Source organism: Phodopus roborovskii, unplaced genomic scaffold, assembly GCF_943737965.1.
Source record: "Phodopus roborovskii unplaced genomic scaffold, PHOROB, whole genome shotgun sequence".
NCBI classification, from domain to species: domain Eukaryota; kingdom Metazoa; phylum Chordata; class Mammalia; order Rodentia; family Cricetidae; genus Phodopus; species Phodopus roborovskii.
Window position 1 is genome coordinate 12,200,065 of NW_026126409.1, and position 20,695 is coordinate 12,220,759.

General features: G+C 49.5%; 1 protein-coding gene across 1 annotated transcript in view; it reads left to right on the forward strand.

Moving 5' to 3' along the window:
- Window positions 1–3,376: 3,376 nt before the first annotated feature.
- LOC127220220 (uncharacterized) overlaps window positions 3,377–20,695 on the forward strand; it is a 28,506-nt gene continuing 11,187 nt past the window's right edge. Inside the window, exons 1-10 of the mRNA XM_051181947.1 lie at window positions 3,377–3,492; window positions 6,160–6,320; window positions 8,583–8,607; window positions 8,685–8,798; window positions 10,489–10,629; window positions 11,696–11,805; window positions 12,253–12,376; window positions 12,821–13,410; window positions 15,837–16,080; window positions 17,630–17,790. Of these exons, the coding sequence (XP_051037904.1) occupies window positions 3,420–3,492; window positions 6,160–6,320; window positions 8,583–8,607; window positions 8,685–8,798; window positions 10,489–10,629; window positions 11,696–11,805; window positions 12,253–12,376; window positions 12,821–13,410; window positions 15,837–16,080; window positions 17,630–17,790 (1,743 nt within the window). The 5' untranslated portion in view covers window positions 3,377–3,419. The remainder of the gene's footprint in view (window positions 3,493–6,159; window positions 6,321–8,582; window positions 8,608–8,684; window positions 8,799–10,488; window positions 10,630–11,695; window positions 11,806–12,252; window positions 12,377–12,820; window positions 13,411–15,836; window positions 16,081–17,629; window positions 17,791–20,695) is intronic.

The window sequence follows — 20,695 nt, forward strand, 5'->3', positions numbered from 1 at the left end:
TGCCTGAGTGAAAGGAGCCTGGGGCCCATAAGCAGTGACAGCCTCCTTAAGTTGTTTTAAATCCTTGAAATTTAGTGGGTTTTGTTCCCTAACCCTGTTATCCTGAGGATCCATTGTCTCAATCACAAGAAAAGCTGTTTTTTCCTTTCCTAGTGCTTCTACCTTGGTTATTAAATCTTTGACCTCCTCCTCTATCCTTCAAGCACAGGGGCCCTACCAAAGGGATCACAAGAAAAGGGTTTTGCTGTGGCGGATAGCAATTGTGCTCATCATCTTCAGCAATTCTTTAATTGTTCAATATCTGCTTCCAAAGTATCTCCTTCATCAGTTACGGTAGTGCTATCATCTAGTTGGCATCCCTCTTGTTCCCTGATAGATTTCACTCAAAGAATAAAGAAGAAATTGCTGCCTCGAGGGAAGAAAATAAAAACAAATAAAAATCAAAACCTCGACTAATGAAAAACAGAAAAACCACAATTTATAGAAAAGCTAAGAAACTATGTAGGAGACAGTGTGACAACATGTCTGTTTAACAAAACAATAGTGGTAGCACACATACACACACACATACACACACACACACACACACACACACACACATATCCCATAGGATCAATAACCTCCAAAGCCATGGGATTTTATTTGTTTTTTTTTTTTTTTTTTTTGGCCAGAGTTATAGTATCAGAAATGAATCCCCTTAGGTGGAGCCAGCCTCAAATCCAAATCAGAAGAGTTGGTTACTCCCCATAACAGTCATGCCACTATTTCACTGGTAGTCGCTGTTCTGGCATGCAAGATTCACTGATGGGTGGAACATTGATGACAACCCAATGGGTACTTTCAGAACTATGGAAACTAGCCATCAGGGAGGAAGTTTCCAGGTCAGTTCCAGCTTGATCTTCCTATATGCTGCAGACAAAGTATGGTGTATCTTCAGCAATCAGCTAGTCATGGTGGGCAACCAAGAACAATGGCCTATGTTGGAAATAAAAAAGAAAAGAAACTCATTCCAGTCAAGTAAGTTTGTTGATGTCATTAAAGTATGGTGCAATATTAGAAAAATGCCGCTGTAATATACCACATTATAAAAGCAATCACGTAAGTCAGCAGTTTCATAAATGCACAAATTTTTATTGATCATTTACTTATTATTGTCACTGCACCAAGAGTTTGAAAAACAGTTTTTTACCTGTTAAAGCATGTCCATCAATCTTCAAAGCAAAATCTTTTAAGTTTCTAGATGCTCTAAGAATCCCCAAGAGAGGTTAAGCAATGGTCTTTGCGGCACAGAGGACAAAGGTGGGGATGCCTCACTGTTAGCATCATTTACTAGAACACTATGGAATATCACAAAAGAAAAGGACATGAGTCAAGTGGATTGAAAGTAACTGCCCATAACTGGAAAATCCAGGAGCAATTACTCATTATCAATAATGGAGTCCTCAAGACACAGATCCAGAGAAAATAAAAGGATTACAGTTATAATCCAAGATTCAGCTCAGCTCTCTGGTTCTTAAATTTCAAATTATTAACATCATCACCACTGGTCCACAGTCTTCCCAGGGCATCAAAACCCATGGGCATCTTTAAACTCTGTTGTTAGGACCAATCCTAAGACTCTGACATCTTCTCTACTGGTCCACAACCTGCCCAGGACATCAGAACCCACGGACATGTTCTTAGGATCCTGTATCTGTGTAGGTCTCACATAGGTGTGGGTGTGTAAGATAGCATGCATAAGAATGATACGTAAGTGTAAAGATGGTGTAAAGTATGAGTGTGGTGTGTGTGCATCCCCCAGATAACTCTGTGATGGGAGAGGTCGTTCTGTAAATATGCTTCTCTTATTGGTTAATGAATAAAGCACTGTTGGCAAATAGGAAAGCAAGATAGGTGGGACTAGGAGACAAGGAGGATTCTGGGAGATGTAGTAGGAGATTCAAGATATAGAGACTTTAGGGAAGAAAGTCTGGACCCTCTCTCTGGTAAGATAAGACCACGTGGAAACAATTACATTAATAGAAATGGGTTAATATTTAAGACAGAGCTAGCCAATAAGAAACACTAGTAACTGGCCAACAGTTTTATATCTAATACAGAGTCTCTGTGCCAGGCTGAAATGGAGAGCTTTGGGAAGCTGCCCAAAGAAAAGATGAGCATGGCTGGGAATAAGACTTGGTGTTTCCTGTCCCAAGCAGGGGAAGATGGTGCCTGAGCACACACAGGGATGCACAGAGGACTCTGGGATCTCAAGAGAAGCCTGCTTGTCTTCCCTGAGAGAGTAGGCGGAGACAAGTCCAAAAGAAAGACAGGCATTGGCCCCCATTCCTACCCCTCCAAACTTAGTGTCAGGACTAGGCACAGTGCTAATAGTAACCATGGGACAGGTTCGAAAGGAAGCCCAAGTAGATAAGGCCTCTGCAGGTCCAGGTAGAAGCCCTGACACCTGACACCCAGCAGCCAGCCCAGGCATGTGCCACAGGGAAGTCGCCATCTTCTGAAGAAACTTCAGCCAGGGGGGCCAAACACCCTGGTTCAGTTTCTGTCCTCTGACATGCCGATGGTTGGGCCTCAACCACAGAAAGATGAATAGGCATGGCCTGGAGCTCAAACGGGGGGTAGGAGAGCTGGGATGAATTGCAGCAGCCTCCTCTCGTGTCCCTGCAGTTGTCCTGTGATGAGGAGGTTGGGTTTTGCTGGGTGAGGTTTGACCTCTAGCCCAGAAGAAGCAGCATTGCTGAGTCTGAAGGAACCCCAGGAGTCAGAGGTGCCCCTGAGGTGGACTGTGGAGAAGGAGGTAGGGAGGGGTGGGTACTGTCAGTACCCATAGATGAGGTCCAGCTCCCAAAAGAATGATCAGCCTTGTACCTGTCCCTGAAAAGGATACTTGCCCCAGAGGGTCCACCACAAACCCACAGTATGGTCCAGGAGGCTGCATAACAATGAATGTCATGATTTTGGGGATGGACCCCGTTTTTACACAGAAAATCTCGTGTCCAAAAGTCCCACCTGGGCTTGGGCCAGAGGACATGGAAGAATAGGATATGGACCACCTGCTAAGGGCTGCTTTCAGTGTGGGAAGGAGGCAGAAGAGCTCCTGAGAGCCAGCAAGGGCCACACAGCCCAGGTCTCCCCTGCAGGTCTTTTCCAGGTCTTAGAACCAAACCAGCCTTCTGTCCTTTATAGTATCATCCACTGTGACTGTGGGTGACATCTGTTCCCACCTCCAATCAGAGCCCACTTAGCCTGCCATACCTTTTGCTGGACATAGAAGTGCCAGAGACATGAATGCCAGTCTCCAACCAGCCTCAAGGCGCTTCTAGCCTATTCTAGCTTTCTCCACCCCTTTCCCCTCCCCCCTGCCCTTTGTCCTCCCAGCAGCTTCTGGGCAAGCCCCAGCAAGAAGCCACAGTGGCATCATGGTTCCTCAGTCTCTCGGGCTGGTGCTTTTCTGCTTTCTGCTCCAGCTTCAGGGACCCCTAGGAGCTGTAGGTACGTGGGTCCCATCCATCCAGGGAGGGTTTCTCTGTGGACTGGGTGAGTTGAGAAGCCAAGCTGTTTGCTGCAGCAGCTGGGACACCAACGGGAACCGCCTCACAGCTCCATTGGGTGTATGCCCCTGCCAAAAGCAGAGTGTCTGGATGTTTGCCACAGGGAGACAGGCTGTTCTTCATGGGGGCAGGACCTTTGGCTATTGTTTTCCAAAGACTTTGGAAGTAGGGAGCCCTGTGGACACTGGCTTGTGAAACTGGACCCTGGAGGCCACTCTGGGGCAAGAGGTCTGATGTGTCAGGACAGCCACAGAACGCTGAGCTACAGGGCTTTCTCGCTGTCTCTGCTCCATGATCACAACCACAGCCTCTCATCTACACACCACACACACACACACACACACACACACACACACACACACACACACACACACACACACAGAGAGAGAGAGAGAGAGAGAGAGAGAGAGAGAGAGAGAGAGAGAGAGAGAGAGCCCTCTGAGATCTCTGGGGAGAAAGCTTGAGGAAACACATGGATATTGACAGAGCCTCACATGCCAGAAGAGAAGCTGCCACGAATATCCCCACGATAGTGACATCGGTGGTCCAGTTAGTACTGTCCCCTTCCAAACCCTTGGCAAGAAGGGATTGTAGTGGATCATTCTCCTATGGAACTGAGTGCTAACTGGACAGCAATGGCTTTATAGCTGCCCTTTTCTAGCTTTCTCAGATACTCTGTAACCATGTGGGGGGATCTTGAGGTCTGGTTTGCTTTGAAACCCTAGGAGGTTTATTGATGCAAACTTGCCTTCTCCTAAGGGCTCATCACTCAGCCCTGATCAAGCTGTGTGTGTCCCAATGGCTGGTGACAGATGGGCCTTTCTCTGCCTGGTGAAGGTCCTTGACTGGTCCTGTTTAACAGCGTCCCCGTCTTTCCCTTCCAAACCAGACTGATTCTCTAGGAACACCAGTTGTGAAAGATTCTCCAACTTGAAAAAGATACAGCAGTCCTTGGCCCGTCCTCTTTCTTCTCGCTGTCTCTTCCCAAGATGATTCCTCTGACTTCCATCCTTGTCCTTCCTTTTGGGCACACGAGCATCTTCCTAGTGACCACAGCCACCTTTTCATCCCCACCTAAAGCCAATTCCTCCCAGCAAGGCTCATATGGGTTTCCACATTCCGCCTCTGCATAGGGAAGACCTGTCTCCGCATCTCCTCAAGCCCTCTTCTTGAACGCACTGCCTGCTTTTGGCTCTCCCCTAGCTGCCCCTTCCTCCTCATCTTCTCTCCTCCCATCCCTTCCCATGGCTACTCCTCTCACCGACACCCTAGGCACACAGTTTATGTAGCATAGTTAGTTGTCTAATGGGACTCTCCAGGCCTTGTCTTCATTCTTGGTTTCCACCTCAGACTAATTTTAGCTAGTTTAAAGGTCTTATCCCCATCCCCACACTCATACCTAGGATTCAGACCCTATGTCTATTGGGATGTCCCAAAGACCCCTCAAATTCAGCATATCCAAACTATTGTGGCTGCCTCATCAAACCTTTGCTTTTCTGAAACTAAGTGGGGAACACTGGTCACCTAGTTCCTGTCAGGGTCACTGACAGGCAAGGCTGTGTGTGGAAGGCTGGATTGGTTCTGGAACCTAAGGGGAAATCTCCAATGTAGCAAATCACAGGACTAGGAATCCCAGTTGAGGCAGGTGTGACTGTGGTGTCCAGGGCTGATGAAATGTTCTCATACGATTTGAAACCCTAGGAGCTGTGTGGTTTGAGATCTGAATTGACTCCAGGACACAGCACAGGGGACACAGATGTGGGAATAGATGAAGAATTTAAATGTATGTTTGTGTATACATTTTCTGTATACACAATGTGTGATTTATTGTCTCCTTTTTGCTTGATGTCACATCTTAAGCCTTGTGTTCACTGACATCATAGGAGACCACCGTTTGACAGCCTTCAACCGTTACTACCAATACATCACTTTGTGAGGTTTTTTGTATGCCCTCCAACTATTTTCTCATTATAAATCCCTAAGAGATAATGAGCAGGTCAAACCACAAACTTTCATTTTATCTAATGAATGTATCACCATATATGTCTATGTAAGACTGTGCTGTTATCTGTCACCAACCATCAATGAAAAACACACCCAATTTAAATCCAGCTGAGCCTGGAGCTGTATCATGTCTTAGACCTTCAGGCCTCAGGAGAAGGTAAACCATTAGAGGAACCAACCTATGCACCTTCCATTCCTTGAGGTGGACAGGAATTCTTTGGAAGGAGGATCCAGTGTGGGTGTGGAGGATCCAGTGTAGATATGGAGGATCCAGTGTGGATGTGGAGGATCCAGTGTGGGAGGGAGGATCCATTGTGGACATGGAAGTCCATTGTGGTTGTGGAGGATCCACTGTGGGAGGGAGGATCCAGTGTGGGTGTGGAGGGTCCAGTGTGGGAGGGAGGATCCAGTGTTGGTGTGGAGGATCCAGTGTGGGCATGGAGGATCCAGTGTGGGAGGGAGGATCCAGTGTGGACATGGAAGGTCCATTGTGGTTGTGGAGGGTCCAGTGTGGGCATGGAGGATCGGTTGTGGGCGTGGAGTATCCGGTGTGGGTGGCTTCCAAGTAGCCAGTATTGCAAGGGCAGGGCCTTGTATTTCTCAGTTTTCCTAACCCAGGAGGAAGCACACAGTGTCCTACACCGGCAAAGGCGTGCCTACTCATTCCTGGAGGAGCTGAGGCAGGGCTCCCTGGAGAGAGAGTGCCTTGAGGAGCAGTGTTCTTTTGAGGAGGCCCGAGAAATCTTTAAGAACACTGAGAGGACAGTAAGTGCCCCTCACCCCGGACAGGGGCCAATTCGTGTATAGCACACTGAGATTTGAAGGAAGTGAGCTGGGGATCATGAGGGTCACACCTACATTCGGAACCTGTCTCCCCGTTTCTGTGGTAGTTGTCACTTAGAACTTGTAGAGACACACAGGCTTCCACACTATATGCAATTTTTAAAAAATATTTAATGTGCTTTATTTATTTACTTTTTGGACATTTTATTAATTAACTTTTTCATTTATTTTATATAACAACCACAGTTTTCCCTCCCTCCTCTCCTCACAGATAACCCCAGCTAAGACTCCTAGCAATAGTGTACAGGGTGCCTGAATTGGCCATCTACTGTAAGCCCATATGCGAATTTTTGCAACAGAAAAAAAAAGTAACTCCTGAAGTACATTTGATGTATCTACTATTTTCCCAAAGGAAAATCCCTTATTCCCTAAGGATCTAGGGCTGTCCATGAAGTTTACCTGAGAAGGGACGATTACCCTACCAGGAGGGTAGGGTACACATACAGGCAACCCTCACTGCTGTCCCCAAAGCCACCTCCTTTGGAAACATGAAGAACACTATGGCTTTCTCCACCATGCCTGGCACTTTGATTCTGAGTTACTCTCTTTTTTGCTTGTTTGTTTGAATTTGTTGAGGCTGGCCTTCAACAATATCTTCCTGCCTCTGCCTCCTGACTGCTGGATTTACAAGTATGAGCTATCCTGCCCAGCCCTGCAGTTTCATTTTGTAGACGAAGCATATTTAAACATTATTGAGCATTTTCCATTCTAGTTAGACATCTGTCTTTGAAGCTTTTTTCCTAGGAAGGGTGTGTCAGGATAGGACAGTCTTTGAGACTGGGTTCATCATGTTTCATTTTGTCATCATCTCTGGAAAAATAAAAAAAACCAGTCAATTATATTCCTGGAGTTATGTGAGGGGTTTATTTTTCATTCTCCATGGGCTTTTTCCCCCCTCACCATATCTGACTCATATCATATTTCACACTCACAGAAAATCTCTCTCACACGAGTTCTCACACAGAAGGCCTCACACATTCAGAGAATGCCTCTCTCAAGGGAGTTGGTACACTCACAGCAGGCTTCACACTCAAAAGGCCTCACACAGGAAACTCGAGTATACAGGAGAATTTACACCCACAGAACACCTCACACAGAGCACCTCATTCTCACAGGACATCTCACACAGGACACCTCACACAGGACACCTCACACAGGACACCTCACACAGGACACCTCACACAGGACACCTGACATAGGACATCTCATTCTCACAGAACACTTCACACAGGACACCTCACACAGGACACCTCACACAGGACACCTCACACAGGACACCTCACACAGGACACCTCACACAGGACACCTCACACAGGACACCTCACACAGGACACCTCACACAGGACATCTCTCACACAGGACACCTCACACAGGACACCTCACACAGGACACCTCACACAGAACACCTCACACAGGACATCTCTCACACAGGACACCTCACACAGGACACCTCACACAGGACATCTCATTCTCACAGAACACTTCACACAGGACACCTCACACAGGACACTTCACACAGGACCCCTCACAAAGGACATCTCACACAGGACACCTGACACAGGACACCTCACACAGGACATCTTATTCTCACAGGATATCTCACAGAATAGAAGGATACAGGATGACCCCCCCCCCATTCACAGAACAGCTCTTTCACAACTGTCCTCACACAGGGAACCTGTAGAAGTTACTTTTCTCATGGTACCAGAAATAGCTGAAGGAAAGACAGGCTTATTTTGGTTCATAGTTCAGGAGGAAGGCCATCATGGTAGACAGGAAAGGCATGTGATAGCAGGGACACGAGGCAGCTGGTCATGGTGCAACCTGTCAGGAAGTGGAGACCGATGGCTGCTGGCGCTCAGCTCACGTCTTCCTTTTTATTCAGCCCAGGGCTCCCATGGAAGACTGCTTCTCACATTTAGGGCTCCAGGCCACGGGGGTGGGGGGAGGGAGAGGAGCAGGATCTGGACCAGAACTCAGGCAGGATGACTTGAGAGAGGCAACTGTGTCGTGGCTTTAGAAGTCTCTAAAAAGGGCATAGAAAACATCAACCTCAGAGGGAATGCCTTCCCAAGCCCCTCACAGAGGCCAGGAGCCCACGCACAGCTCCTGAGCTCCCTCCACAGACACTAACTGCCACTACTTGTCATGAACATGCCTCACACGGTTTCTTCTCCCCCTCAGAAGCAGTTCTGGGTTGTCTACACTGGTGAGTAGGTGAAGAGACATGTGTGCCCCTCCCCTGTGGACCTTCTCTGCAGCACACTAATGCCAACTCACCCACAGACGGGGACCAGTGCGCCTCGAACCCGTGCCAGAATGGGGGCACCTGCCAGGACCACCTCCAGACATACATCTGCTTCTGCCTCCTAGACTTTGAGGGCCGGAACTGTGAGAAGAGTGAGACCTGTTTCCTGCCTCGGTTTACAGATGGAGTGGGGAGGGAGGGCCTGGGTGTCTCATCAAGGAAGGGGAGGGTGTCCAATCCAGCCTCGGCCCCTGTAGGAAACCCATCCAGGACACAGTAAGTACTCTCTTCAAATTGAGAGTCTGATCCATGAGTCTAAGGTTGGGAGTCTAAGACTCAGTGTCCTTTTTGGCCCCCTGCCCTAAGGATTCTGATGGTCTGGGGAGAGCTGAAGGAGGGTTCCTATGTCACTGTCCAGCTTCTGTCCCTTCCAGGCAAGTCAGCCAGGTAAAGGACACCTCTCTGCCTGCTGGTTATGGGTGTGAAGTATTTCACCCCCTGCCTCCTGGTTAAGGGTGTGAAGTATTTCACCCCCTGCCTGCTGGCTATAGGTGTGAAGTATTTCACCCTCTGCCTGATGGTTTAAAGCTGTGAAGTATTTCACCCTCTGCCTGATGGTTTAAAGCTGTGAAGTACTTCACCCTCTGCCTGATGGTTAAGGGTGTGAAGTACTTCACCCTCTGCCTGCTGGTTATAGGTGTGAAGTATTTCACCCTCTGCCTGATGGTTTAAAGCTGTGAAGTATTTCACCCTTTGCCTGCTGGTTAAGGGTGCGAAGTATTTCTTCAGTTTTGAAACACTAAGTTTGGAGTCCATGGCTGCGGATATATGCATGTTTATTTTGTTACACCGGAACTTGTAAAGAGGCCAGGAGTAGGTTTCCAGTTGTGCTCTTCTGTGGACTCCCACAGGCCGCTCTTGGGTCTTCTGAAATGGCATGTGAAGTACTGTGGAGTATCACCAACCTAGAAGTCCTTAACCCCAAGCCTAGGTGTGCAGTCACTAGATGTGAAAGACCTGTTTCCAGCCCCTCCTGGGGCCCACAGCTTGCCATCAATCAAACATTTAGCTAGCTGAATATATGACCCACAGCCCCAGACAAAAAGCAGTATTCTGGCTGGAGGATTTCCTCAAGGTCACCTCTTGAGTCAGGACAAAGGTCTCTTAGGACTTCATGTTGCCCAGGTGGGTTCTTCTTGATGTCTTTCCCTCCTGTTCTCATCAGGATGAGGCCAAAGAGAGTAAAAAGGAAAGAGGGAAGGAGCTCACAAGGGCCCTGACCTGAGAGGCCAGTACACCCTACTGAGCAACGATTGTGAACCACAGAACAGACCTCTAGACTGGAGCCCTGAGCTCACATGCTGAGCCAGCTCTGGTGTCCATGCCCGGCACAGCTGAACTGACCACGCCTCTCTTCTGTCTGGGCCAATGGCTTATGCTCAAACCAAAGGTGGTCTCAAAGGTTGCCCTTAGAATAATTTCTCCCTTGGGCTGTTCCATGGGCCAGTTTCCCATTCCGTTGAGAGTTTTTACTGCCCCTGGGAAATTTTCTCTAGCTCCAGAAACCTTCCCAACTTCTCCTTAGATTCTTGGAAGGAAAAGCTGTCACACACCAGCCTAGCCCAGAGTCCACGAAGTGACATTGAGGCTGCCACTGTTGAGACTTCTCAGATATGTGCCTCCCACCTGCAGGTCTCCTCCCTCCAGATCAGTCCACAGGGCAGCAGACGCCGAGTTCAGCCTCAACAGTCTGCAGCTGTATGCAGCCTCCCAAGGGGACAAGAACAAACACCATCATGGCTGGCCTGCCAGCCTCTCAGACTGACTGTCTTCTGTCCTCAGACAAAAATGACCAGCTGGTCTGTGCAAATGAAAATGGTGGCTGTGACCAGTACTGCACTGACCATCCAGGGACCAAACGCACCTGCCACTGTCACGAGGACTACGTGCTGCAGCCAGACGGGGTGTCCTGCAAACCGAAAGGTATGGACCCCAAGGGCTGGCGCGCTTATACTCTGGAGAGCCAGTCACCTTCGCTGGCCTGCGGCAAGTTATCAGCCCAAAGATGTGTAATTGGCCAGACCCCTGCTAAGCAAGCATCTGATAGATGCTGAATGGCTGTGAGTAGAAGATGGAGAAAGGAAGGACATCCTCCCTGGGAGGTGTTAGCTTGGAACTCTGAGCCAGCATCCTGCACTGTCTCAGGTGCCCTGCCCATCGAAGTCAGGCCAGGAGTGAAATGAGGCCCTTCATCTCCTCTAATGCCCAATTTGGACATCTCTAGGACACACCTGGGACTCACATAGGCACACATGGCACAAATGCCCACTGCCGCACAGTTGAGGACATAGGATGACTTACTATGACAAATTGCATGTATGAGAGTAGCAGGAGTATGTACATGTAAGTGCACTGCCTGCAGAGGGTGGAAGGGGTCAGATCCCCCAGAAGTGATGTTGTGAGCTGCCTGATGTGGGTGCTGGGAACCAAACTGGGACCTCTGCAAGAGCAGTCGATGCTCTTAACTGCTGAGCCATCTCTCAGCCTCAGTCCCAAATGCCTTTAAAGGTGTGCAGTTCTCCACGAGATTATTGAAGCTGTACTTCCAAGGGCCTAGGCTTCCTCAGAAGAGGATGGGTTCAGGGAGTTTGTGAAACTGGAGGTCAGTGAACCACAACTAAATCTTCTTTGTTACCCAAGGACTTTGCGGTGTGGGAAGAAGCATGAGTGAGGTCAAAATAGCAGATTGTTCTGTGAGGGTGGTTCATTTTCACACAGATCATCCCTTGCCTTGTAGCAAACCTGAGCAATATGTCTTTCCTGGGAAGATCCAGCAGGCCTCAGCTCTAGAAAGCAAGGCCCCAATTTTCCTCAAACCAGTGTCTGTCTCCTCTCCCAGATGCTGTAATAGGCCCTCCCTGCCCACCCAAGAGGGAAGCACCCATCTGCTCTCCCCTGAGGCCTCTCCAGGGGCCAGCTGCTTCTTAACCCTTACCCACAAGCACCTTAACCTCAGCACCCTGCTCTTCCTGACTTCTGTTTCATACAGTTCAGTATCCATGTGGGAAAATACCTGTTCTGGAGAAAAGAAACTCCAGCACCCCCCAAGGCCGGATTGTGGGTGGCAAAGTGTGCCCCAAAGGGGAGTGCCCATGGCAGGTAAGGCTCTCTGTCCTGGGCAGACCTTACTTCTCAGTTCTGCTTCCCCTGACTTCAGGATTTCTACCCCAGGGTGTGGAAGTTTTGAGTTGGGTCATATTTTCACACAAGGAACATGGGCCGGCCTCCACCTGACCCACATCCCAAGGTACCTGCCCCCCATACAAACACATATACCCTTGTGCAGAAAACCATGCAAGACCCATTCCATGAAGAAAACCACGCACAGTCTGCTGCTGCCTCAGTGGAACACTTGAGGACTCGCATATGTACCCCATTGTCCAGCATCCCTGTGTTCTACTAGAGCCCTCAAATCCAGAGCCACTCTAAATCCCCAGGGCCCTATATTGCAGGCAGAAATCTTGCCAAGCCAGCTGCAGCTGCTTCCTGGGGACAAGGAGACCATGAAAATGGTGTGACTCTCTGTATCTATGTGCCCCCACCCAGGCTGTGCTGAAAAGCAGTGGGTTATTGCTATGCGGGGCCATCCTGATGGACACCACGTGGATAGTGTCCGCAGCCCACTGTTTTGATGGTATCCGGAGCTGGAGGAACATAACGGTGGTGATGGGTAGGTATGGCCTGTGCCTGGACTCTCACATGAGGACCTATCAGCCTCCCTGACCAGATGACAACTCCAGGAAGGGCCACACTAGAGCTGACCCACTTTGTCCTCTGAGCTTTCCCTCCCCACGGGGAATAGGGGTGACTTGGGTTCTTTCCATCCTGTCCCTCACAGAGGGGTGGCAATGGTCCCACCGACTCCTCACTCCTCCTCAGGACCCTGACTCCAAGTGCAGCCCATTCACAACCTTCCCTCCGTAACTGCAGTGGGCCCTGGTGCAGGTTTTTCCCAGGACCCGGGGAGGATACAAATCCTCCAGATACCAGAGGCTGAACTGGCCTCAGCCATGTCCATATGTTCTAGGCCAGAGGGCCAAGACAAGCAAGAATTCTGTGTGGGGATATAGCCTCATGTGGTAGGATGTGTACCATGATGGTGTGGTCCTCTCAGGTGAGCATGACTTCAGCGAGAAGGACGGCCCTGAGCAGGTACGACGGGTGGTACAGGTCATTATCCCTGACAAGTACATCCCAGGCAAGATCGACCATGACATTGCCCTGCTTCGTCTCCACCGGCCAGTGACCTTCACCGACCATGTGGTACCCCTGTGTCTGCCTGAAAGGGCCTTCTCTGAGAACACCCTGTCCAGAATCCGCTTCTCAAGGGTCAGTGGCTGGGGCCAGCTTCTGGACCGTGGCGCCACGGCCCTAGAGCTCATGGCCGTCGAAGTGCCCCGGATGATGACCCAGGACTGCCTGGAACATGCCAAGCACAGTGCTAAGACCCCCAAAATCACAGATAACATGTTCTGCGCTGGCTATGTGGACGGCACTAAGGATGCCTGCAAAGGCGACAGTGGTGGCCCACACGCCACACACTACCGTGGCACATGGTACCTGACAGGTGTGGTCAGCTGGGGGGAGGGCTGTGCAGCTGTTGGCCACATTGGGGTGTACACCAGGGTCTCCAGGTACACAGATTGGCTGATCAGGCTCATGGACTCCAAGCTCCAGGTTGGGGTTCACCGAGTGGAACTATTCTAACTTCTTAGACAGCCCAGTCTTTCTTGAGGAGGGAGCTGTGTAAAGCCCATGGAATCTCCTGTTATCCTCAGGGTGGGAAAGGGGAAAGAGAGAGTGAAGGAAGCCAAAGGGAGGGGTAAAGGAGGGAAGCAGGGGGGGGGAGAGAGAGACAGAGAGGGAAGTAGAAGGAAGGGTCTGAATTAGAGACGGACACTCAGAGGGGCTGGGCAGTAGAGCCACAGGCGGGCAGCCCAGAGGGGCAGGGTGGTCCCAAGGGAGACAAGGCCAAGCCCTTGCTACTGTCTCCCTGCAGCTGCCTTCTGTCTGCATGTTCTCTGCCTGCAATGCTGCAGTGTGCACACATGCATATAGATAGAACACATGTGTGCACACACATGTGTGTACACGCATGTGTGTACACATCATTTCTTTCTTTTTGTGTGAGTACCCCATCTTTATTTCAATTAAATGAGAAGCACCATCTGATCGCGTGGGGTCATCCTTCCAGGCTTCCCAAGGGAGTGTTTCTGAAGTAGTGTATGCTGCTGCCATTCACTGCTTCCGGCATGACAGTGAGTGACTGACCTTCTCAGCACATCTTGGGGATGCCTGCTGTTCCCCTGGGTTGACCTTAACTCCCAAGTGGAGCCTCCTACGCCAAGTCAGATGCACATCGGAGGGGCTGTTCTTCCTGGGACTGAGCCAAGTGGGAGGGAGCTGAGAGGGTTTGATTGAGTTCTTGTGTGCGCTCAGTCCCCCCAGTCGTCAGCAGCTAAAGCAGGTATGCAGCTCACAGAGCTGTCCTGAGATGGCACCAAGAGCCCTTGAGAGACCTTACCTGAGGGTCTAGCTCCCCAAAGACTGACATGATCAGTGTGGGATGTGTTTATTTGCCAATCAGAACTTCCTTTCTGGGAGTTGGGCCAGTGAGAGGGTCGGGTACAAAGAAAGGATCCCCCCAAAGCCAGCATTAGCATTTGGCCCTGATCCCAGACTACTGGTCTGCTGTGAGTACCCCACCACCTCACCCTTGATGCCATCACAGATTCAGTGCAGGCACAGTGACCTCCACATAGGCAACACCAGGCAGGGCAGGGGTCAGACACCAGTTGACAGCCACCAGAGCTATCACACATCTTTTCCAAGTCTTGTTACAGTCTGGCACCGCCTGACTAATGACTTCCCTCCTGGTGAGACGGACCAGCCTCAATATCTGACATCACTGGGTGTTTCTGTCAGGCACCCACAGCATGCCAGGGCCCTTTCGGCACTGACAACATGGATAAGCCAAACACCATTCCAGTACTCTCTGGCTACGTGCAGGCAGCCACAGTTATAAGCCATTGCCTAATCAACCACCATAGGCAGCACAGGCTGTAGCCAGCACAGTGGACATACTGAGTCCCATTTCCGTCCACTAATATACAGACACAGTGTGCATACTCCCCAGGCTCAAAAACATCCCCACCAGATGAGGTTTCTAAGGAGGACTGGGTCACCATGAGCTCCAGCCATCTTGTCTACTTGGAGAGAGTGGGGACAGGCTGAGCACGGTTCCCTCAGAGGCCAAATTTTAGAGTTCTGTTGTTGTTGCTGCTGCTGTTCTCCGGGGTCTCTGAAGTAAATACTTTCAGGGGTGTCTCTTGGTTACGGGCCATGAATTCAGAGCCTCTGCGTCTATACAAGAAAGAGTTCTGGGCTCAGAGGAAGACCCACCACCTGGCCCCAATTACATGCATGCACACTCCCAGCAGAGTCACATGGCCACAGCACGGGAGAGGGGCTGCTTCCACATTTACAACCCTGGAACGACTTTGCCCCTCTTTCAGGACTGGAGGAAAATGGCCACCCCTTTGTCAAAGCAGCCCAAGATGTGGACCATGTGTGTGCTCTGCAGAAGTGGCCATGACCATCAAACACCAAACCTCCCTTCACAATTCTCCACTGTTCAGGCCTACAACAAGGTTGGAAATAGCAGGCCTTGTGGGCCAACACACCCTCTGCCAACCCTGATGTGTGTCATGCGGCCATGTGGACTCTCCTGGATGTCACTATCAGAGAAGTGAACTTGTGTCAAGACACCAACAGTTGAGGGTTCCTGTCCCCCAGTAGCCCAGCCTATTCCCATGACTAGATTGCATAGCCATTGTCCAAGGGACACACGAGCCTCACAATTACACTTGTGCCAAGAGTTAGCTGGGGCCAACCAGAGGACTGGGGTCTTGGGCGCAAACCCCACATGGTCCCTGGCACCCAGGCTTTGCCTCATCTCCATCTCAATGTCTGTTTCTGAAAAAGAGATGATGAGAAAATGACACTTTCACCAGATGTATAAGTACCAGCAGGGGGTGGGATGAGTATTAAAAACCAGAAAATGTCCATCGAGTGGTATTGCTGCTCTTAGCACAAAGCAGGACCTCCCAGGCAGTTTGGGATAAGGATAGCCAGCCCAGAAAAGGGTGGGGTTGGTGACCACAGTTCCCAGTCTTCTGACCTCATTGCTGGCCCAGGCTCCAATCAGGAGGCTAGATAAGCAGAGGGACCATGGCCACCTGGGGCCCAGGGTAAGTGACCCTTGTCCCATGCCTGTCACAGCAGCTGCTGTCCTTGACCACACCATGGGGATCCTGCTGCAACTCGGCCTGCTCTATGTTGTGCTGGCCAGCCTCCTGTTACCTGGAAGAACTGGTAAGTGCTCTAGCCCTTTACACTGCAGAGTGGCCCAGGAGGCAAGAGGGTGGGTAGCTGGAAGGCCAGGATGGTTGGCACACCGGCCCAGCTGTGACTACTCACGCAGGGCACAAGGGGTTACCAGTGAAGGGGCCCGGAGAAGGGAGGCAAAACAAAGACAAAGAGAGGGGGACAGTGATAGGGAGAGGGAGGATGACAGAGATAAGGAGAAAGATAAGCAGAGGGGATAAAGCCACCCCAGGCATGGAAGAGGCAGGAGCCAGGACTCCCAAGCTTGGAAAGCTCTGCTGGGCCACAGACTGCACAAGACATGGCTGCACAAACAGGCAGTAAACAGCCTAAAGCCTACAGGCCTGCTCAAAAGAAGGGCTCATTTTGGTTAATCCAGAGCAGGCTCTGGTCACACGGAGCTGCTCTTGCACCAGTACAAGAAGCAACCTTGGCAACACAGGGGTACTTCCCAGGCATTTGATCCTTATTGAGGAAGACGTGACGCCCAGTCGATGGGTCAATGCCTGCAAGTCACCACCAAGGCCAGCACCACAGAGACAACCCCCCCCCCATGTTTGAGGATAGCAATGTGTAGGAGCTGGAAAAATCAAAGGCCACAAGCGACAAAACACAGCCAGCACTGAGCAGTAGGATGCTGGTGTCACAACATTTGAGACTTTGCCAAAGGTTCCCATGGGCAAGTGTTCACAAAGTTGGAACATTTTAGTTCCATGCTGCCAATCTTGACTTTACTCAAATCAGAATCTGTGGCTGCCAGCAGGATGTGTCTACATGACTGTCTAGGGGGTAAGCATAGTGTCCCAGCAAAGCCACTCATGGAGGCTAAGACAGTCAAAAGGACAGGGCCTGGACCAGACCAGCTGCCTTCATTTGCTGGACAGGGACTTAGTAAGTACTGGCTGTTTCCAGGTCTAGGAACAGCCATGAGCAGACAGGTCACATCTGTTTACAGGACATATTTCCATTAAGGTGACAGCAGCAATACATCAGAGAGAAGCTGTGAACTATAACAAGAAACCGCACAAGGCAAGGGGGTCCAAGAGATGTGGAGGCGGTCAGGATGGTAGACCTCCTGACCCATGTGTGTAGCTGGGTATACCAACCACACTTGCTTGCATGGCTGTGACCACATTCCTGGCACAGGCAGCTTCAGTGAAGAAGGGTTTCTTTTGGCTTGTGGTTTCAGAGGTCTCAGTCTGTCATGGCAGGGAGGGTGTGACAGAGTGGAGCAGTTCCCACCATGGCATCCAGGAAGCAGAGGATCTGCTGGACCTTCCTTTCTCCTCTTCTATACTCTCTAGACTCCCAGGCCGTGTGGTGATACCCCCACACGCAGAGCATCTTTACCTCTCAGTTAGTTCTTTTAGGAAACATGCTGAGGTGTGTCTCAGTCTAAGTTGTCAATGAAGGGTAATAATCATCATTCCAGAGAAGAATGTTCCAGATGGGAAGAAAGCGTGTGCAAAGGCCCTGGGTAAGAGGAGACCTGGTAACTGGCGAGGGCCTTTCACTGGTGTCCTCCTCTGTCTTCCAGTATTTATTAACCGGGAACATGCCAACAATGTCCTGACGAGGGTTCGGAGAGCAAACTCAATTTTTGAAGAGTTGAAGAAAGGAAATCTGGAAAGAGAGTGTATGGAAGAAAATTGTTCTTTTGAAGAGGTCCGTGAAGTCTTTGAGGACAATAAGAAGGCGGTGAGTCAGGCCAGGTCCATGTGAGGATGGTTAGGCCATCCCACCCTCCTTTCTATTTGGGGCTCCTGTGCTGCTGCAGGGTCCCAGGCTGGCTCAGATTTGGACCTTTACCTACAAGCCTGTGAAGTGTAGTCATGGAAAGCACCCAAGGGCTTAGATAGCCAGGCATATTATCTTAGCCTTTTGCCTATAGGAAATTCATTTTGATCTCTTCTGCATTACAGAAGGGTAATGAGAACTTGCAAGTATGATCAAGTTAACCTAAGGAAAAAATATGTATGTATGTATGTATGTATATGTGTGTGTATGTGTGTATATCATGATCCTTATCAGTGCTTCCCGAATGAATGTGTAACAGTTACCACCATCCTCCCTGTCCCGTGCGTAAAGAGATCAGTGACTAAGAAGAGTGCTCAGAGCATGCAGACATGTGACAGGGGGCCCACAGCACCGCCCACCACCACCATCTATGGAGCATCAGGAGTGAGCCTACTTCTTCCCCAGAAGATGAGGACCTTCAAGGACCCAGTGGAAATCTGAGCCCCAAGTAACAAGAATGAGCTAAAGAGAAAAGATGTCCCCAAAAGGTGGCCAGGGAAAAGCTTAGGGAGGAACAGTCTTTCCAGCAGTTTTTAGACCCAAGTGGAAACTGCCACCACTGAAGGTCACAGAGCAAGACCTGCGTGACTGCCATGTCCATATCACTGGCCCTGTTTAGGAATTCAGCACCTGCAGCCAGGACCATCTGACCTGAGGATCGGAATGGGACCAGTCACTTTTAGATACTATGACTAAATACCTGAGAAAACAGTTAGGGGTATAAAATATTAGGGTTCTCACTATCAAATGGTTCTTAGGGTCTGTGGTCATCTCATGATCTTAAGCAGATCACCTTAGCAGGCTTTAGAAGAGACATGCTCTCCTCATGACAGACAGGCAAAGGGGCTGACAGGAAGGAGCTGGAGCCAAGATTCCCCCAAGGACAACCCCACCCAATCATCTATTCCCCCAGATAAGCCCCACCTAAAGTTTGCAGAACTCCCCAAAAATAACACCACCACCTGGACACCAAGTGTTCAGGGCATGACCCTCAGAAGGACAGGTCATATTCAAACCATCAGAAAGGCCAAGTTACAAGGCAAGGCCCTCTCAAGAAGTGGCAAGAGGGTTCATTTATACTCATAAAATAGAAAACAGCCCTAGGAGACATCCTGAGATCAGGACCCTGGGGAAGTGGGAAGGGTCAGTGTCATGATCTACAGAGCTTCATGGCCAGGCTCTGGAAGTGCTACATCCTCAATTTTTCTTCAAGAATGACTTGGATTTGATCATGAACTATTTCCTGAGGAAGCAATTCACCATGCTAAAATCATCCTTAGTTTTTTACAAATGCCCATGTAATTGCATTTGCCTAACACAGCAAAACTCATATATGAGGATTGTTCTGGAATTTTACTGTAAGATTTTGGTTGTTAATGACATTGACTAGACTTATGAACGTGAATTCTGAGTTCAGGGTTCACTTAGCTCACTACCCTGAATCCCTCACAGCCTATTATGATCCCACTAAAATCACCCAGCCTGGTCTGGTTATGGGGAAGAGGAGACTGCAAAGAAGGAACAGAAGCCATGCCACTTGAATAAGATGGCATTGAGGCCAACCATTGGCTGTAAGCAGCCATTCACTGGATAGAGGCGCTTTAGGTTAGACACCAGCCAGCATCTAAACACAAAAGAAGAAAAATGTAGTTATGCCTTCATAATGGCAAGACTTAGAAGGGTGGGCAGACCCAATTGACCCTCGTGGTGGCTCCTATGGAGTGTGCAAAAGGGAAGGAGTGTGGAAGAAAAACATATTATCTTAAAGTGAACCCATCTTCCTGTGTGTAGTCCCCTAGCCAGGCCCCTGACCAGGAGATAGATTCCATTCTTTATACATACTAACATTGAGGTTCGACCTGTCAGCAGGAGGGTAAAACAACTTTACACTAAACAAATCCTAATACAAACTGAACCAGAGATCTCAAGGCAAACCAAGAAAAACCTTTTGTAGAAATGTAGGACATGGAGCTAGCCAGAGTTCTTAAGTACTGCGTCCAAAAATAATTCACAAGAGAAAAATTAATCAACCAGACTTTGTCAGATTGAACCCCCCCCCGCCGGGTGGGGGTGAGGAGACGAAACAGTTACGAGAATGAATATACAAGCCACTGACCAAGAAAGTGTTTGCAATTCACACCTCCAATAAGGGATCCAGAAACTCTAAAGAACTCATAGCCCAAGAGAAGAAATGAACAGGTAAGAAAGTTCAATGAACGAATGACTGGAACAGCCACATCTTTACATCACCAAAGACAGAATATTCTGACAAGCCCCCGAGAAGATACCCCACACCCCTAGCTATCACGGATATTCGAGGTAAAGGCACAGCAAGGCCTGCTATATTGCTGGTGGGTATCAGGATATCTGTGACTGGTGGCTGACTATAGAGAGAGAGCAAAGCTGGGGAAGAGGGCTGAGGGGCCACCAGAGAATCCAACTTCATACCTGAGGGGAAGTGCACCTCACATGTACTCTGCAGTAGTGTGAGTTTCTCAGAGAGCCATATAAAGCCACTTCTGTGGGGAAACCATCCCTAGGCACTTCCCTAGAAAAACAAAAACTTATTTTCATTGAAAAACTGCCTTGCATAAGGCATTAAAATTTTTTTTCCTGAGACAGTTTTTCTTTGTGTAGCCTTGGCTGTCCTAGAACTCACTCTATCAACCAGGCCAGTCTTGTACTCATGGAAATACACTTGCCTCTGCCTCCTGAGTGCTGGGATTAAAGACATGCACCACCACCGCCTGCCCAGTCATAAATGGTTATAACAGATCCAAATATAATTACCCCAAGCTGGAAATAG